Source organism: Myotis davidii, unplaced genomic scaffold (assembly GCF_000327345.1).
Source record: "Myotis davidii unplaced genomic scaffold, ASM32734v1 scaffold248, whole genome shotgun sequence".
In the NCBI taxonomy this organism is placed as follows: domain Eukaryota; kingdom Metazoa; phylum Chordata; class Mammalia; order Chiroptera; family Vespertilionidae; genus Myotis; species Myotis davidii.
The window spans coordinates 1575926-1579391 of record NW_006299220.1 but is presented as its reverse complement, the minus strand read 5'-3'; the positions used below and the strand labels follow the sequence as shown (position 1 = coordinate 1579391).

The window sequence follows — 3466 nt, the reverse complement described above, 5'->3', positions numbered from 1 at the left end:
ATGTGTGAATCTGAAAACAGCCATCAGCCCCTCACCCAGGTGGCCAGGCCCCCCAATGGGGACCCCCACCCTGAAGGGAGTTTGGGCAGCCTGCATATAGCCATCAGCCCCTCGCCCAGGCTGGCCAGGCCCCCCAGAGGGGCCCCGACCCTGATCCGGGACACCCTTCAGGGCAAACCAGTCAGCCCCCATCCATGCACCAGTCCTCTATCCTATATACTAAAAGGGTAATATGCAAACTGACCCTAACCGCAGAAGGACTGGGAATGACTGGTCACTATGACACACACTGACCACCAGGGGGAAGGTGCTCAATGCAGGAGCTGCCCTCTGGTAGTGCTCTCACATGGGAGGAGCTCCGCTCATCCAGAAGCCAGGGTGATGGCTGCCAGTACAGCGGTGGTGGTGGGAGCCTCTCCTGCCTCCTCAGCAGTGCTAAGGATGTCCAACTGCAGTTTAGGCCTGCTCCCCACTGGCAAGTGGACATCCCCCAAGGGCTGCCGGGCTGCCAGAGGGATGTTTGATTGCCAGCTTAGGCCCAATCCCCCGGGGAGCGGGCCTAAGCCAGCAGGTGGTCATCCCCTGAGGGGTAACAGACTTTGAGAGGGCACAGGCCAGGCTGGGGGAGCCTCCTCCTCCCCCAATTGCACAAATTTTTGTGCACCGGGCCTCTAGTTTATATATAAAAAGCTAATATGCTAAGTGTCCCTCCCTCAATCCAACTGGTCACTATGATGCTCACTGACTACCAGAGGGCAGACATTCAACAAGGGAGCTGCCAGGCTGCATTGACTTTGGCAGCGGTAGTTCTTGAGTAATGCACCTCGAAACTAGAAAGGAGAGAGCCTGATTTTTCACAGGGCTGCACGATTCTGCCTTCGGCCATGGGTTATGTTGTTGCTGGGGCACTGTTGGCCCTGAACCTGATTCACTGCACACTTGTATTTGCGTTTTACACCCTGTATGACAGCAATTTTGCAGAGTGCCCTCTTGCACTCCGGGCCTCTCAGGGGATATTGGAGACTCAGTTTCGGCCCAATCCCCATAGGGCAGGCAGAGGGACCCCACCTGCTGGAAGGACCTCACTCAGTCCATCTCGCCCAGTCCCACCCTACTGGCCACCTTCTAAATAATTTCCTTTCAATGTGCACAAATCCATGCACCGGGTCACTAGTATCAAAATAAACTTTTGCCAAAATCACACACACACACACACACACACACACACAGGTTTTATAAGAAGAAACTTTAATTTTTTACAGGTATAGAACATATACCCAACAAGATTATAATTGTTTTTTACAACTTTAAATTCAGCTGTTCCAAGTTATTTATTTGTATTATAAATTTTTTGTGCATCTTCATCCAAGCCATAAGTAAAATACACTCCTTCAGCTTCATCTACTTGTCTTTTTCCTGGTTTCTCACTTCTCTATGTTTTCTCTTCTCTAATAAGTTTTAATATGTGAAGGGTTCACATATTTATTTTTTCTCTTGCACACTTAGTAAGTGCTTTCCTCTGATAGCTGAGAAAAGAGAAACAAAATATTCTTAATACATTATTTAGGAAATGCAACCAGAAGGAAGAGGAACATTGGCCTACTAGGGTCTAAGCTAATCTTGACTTTGGGAGTGCATGCACCATGAGGAGAGAAGAAATGGAGAAACCAAGATGGCACAGTCAGGACAGTGAAGTTAGTAGTTGAGGGTTTCCCAGTAGTTTGTGAATGAGAGAACTAGAAAGGATATGATATTCTAATTTGATTTCCCAGAACTAAAATAATATTTGAGAATAAACTGAAACTCTATCTCAACTTTGATTGGAACAGTGCAGTGTGTATTGTGCACAGATTGGTAACAGAGAATACACATAATGCTCAAATCTGAGGCATGCATATGAAAGACACCTACCTCTACCTAGCACCAGCCACACTGCATTGAGAGGACTCAAAGGAGGGAGAGTTTTCAAAAGTCAAGTCAAAGAGACAGAAGCATGAGGTCTCAAGAAAAAGCCAAATAAGCAAAGATCACATCTGATGAGGAACAATGCTGATCCAATCCAAACCTAGGTCCCAAGCAAAGAAGTATGTTTTGATAGATGAGGGCAAGGATACAGCTTGGGATGTTCAGACAATGGGCATGATAGAACTGTATCATTTCAAAAATTTCATTTTAAAACAAGACCAGGGGAGGAAAAGTAGTGCAAATCCTCTAGGTTGTACCCTGATTGGGGGTGGAAGGATCAAGAAATATGAGGGGGAAAAACATATCCCACCAATGGGTTAAAGGGCAGGATTACTCACAGGGCAGCAACTCACAGAGACACCGAATTGTCAGGCACCCAATAGATCCAAGCAGGAAGTAGCCACAATGCGGACATCTTCAAGTTTCTCTACCACCAAATGCTTTACCTGTTTCCTCAAGAGGCAGATCCTCTAAGAAGTCATCTGCTGCCCACAGCATCTGTCTCAGTGCAGAGAGGTTCAGGACGTCCTTTATAGGGTCCAGCTCCCACCCTGAGGTATAATTACTGACCACCAAGATATCAGAAAGAGCAAATCCAAGTTTTTTGTGGACTTCCTCTTGCTGAAATACAGAAATTAAAACCCACAAATCTCAAAACAGTGAAAAACATTACTTAATGTCAATATAAATTATGAAAGCAATACCAAAGGTAGGCACTTGGCAAAGTTTGCCTACTGTGAGAAACGGAGATAGAGATCTGGCCCATAAAGAACTTCCCAAGTCAAGCTCTAACATCACTGCTAATTTTTACTTAGAATACATAGAACGTAGAACAGATTCAATATGATTTAAAATCTAAAGATAACATGGTTCTATATAAACTACTTTGAAATTGAAGCATTTTTAATATACTTACATTAAAGTCCATAATTTCCCTGTTTTCTTTTAAAAGTTATTCTTAGGATAAGGTGATTTTATTTGTTTAATGCTGATATTCAATTTATTTTTTTACATTTCATTTTTCAATTACAACTGACATTCGATAATTTTATATTAGTTTCAAGTGTACAGTGCTGATGTTTAATTAGACTAGTTTATCTGTGCAACCAGATTGCCTGGGATAAATATAGGGCTCTGTCCCCTCTTAGCACTGTCAATAAGCATTGGCAAATGCTTTTCTCTGTGCGCTTGTGTTTTCTCATCTACCAGATATGGTAATGACAATACCCACCTCATCAGCTTGTTTAAAGTACTGAATAAGAAAACCGATCACTTAATCAGTGCTTAACAAATAGTAGCTATCATTATATTCTCCCAACTGGTGTTCCCACCTTCATGCTCCTTTTGACTCTAATCTATGCTTCACATAGGTGTCAAATTAAATTTTTTGAAGCTGACTTTGTTCACATCACTACTCTTTTAAAAAGTTGCTATGCTTCCCCATAATGCACTTAATTAAGTAAAATCACCTTATTCAAATGTTTCTTTCTCACTTTATCTT

General features: G+C 43.1%; 1 protein-coding gene across 1 annotated transcript in view; it reads right to left on the bottom strand.

Annotated features, from left to right (window-relative positions):
• Positions 1–1231: 1231 nt before the first annotated feature.
• The window catches only part of LOC102758320 (interferon-induced protein 44), a gene marked incomplete at its 5' end in the record, with an annotated part of 12179 nt that continues 9944 nt past the window's right edge, over positions 1232–3466 (bottom strand). Inside the window, 2 exons of the mRNA XM_006774687.2 lie at positions 1232–1526; positions 2412–2586. Of these exons, the coding sequence (XP_006774750.1) occupies positions 1483–1526; positions 2412–2586 (219 nt within the window). The remainder of the gene's footprint in view (positions 1527–2411; positions 2587–3466) is intronic.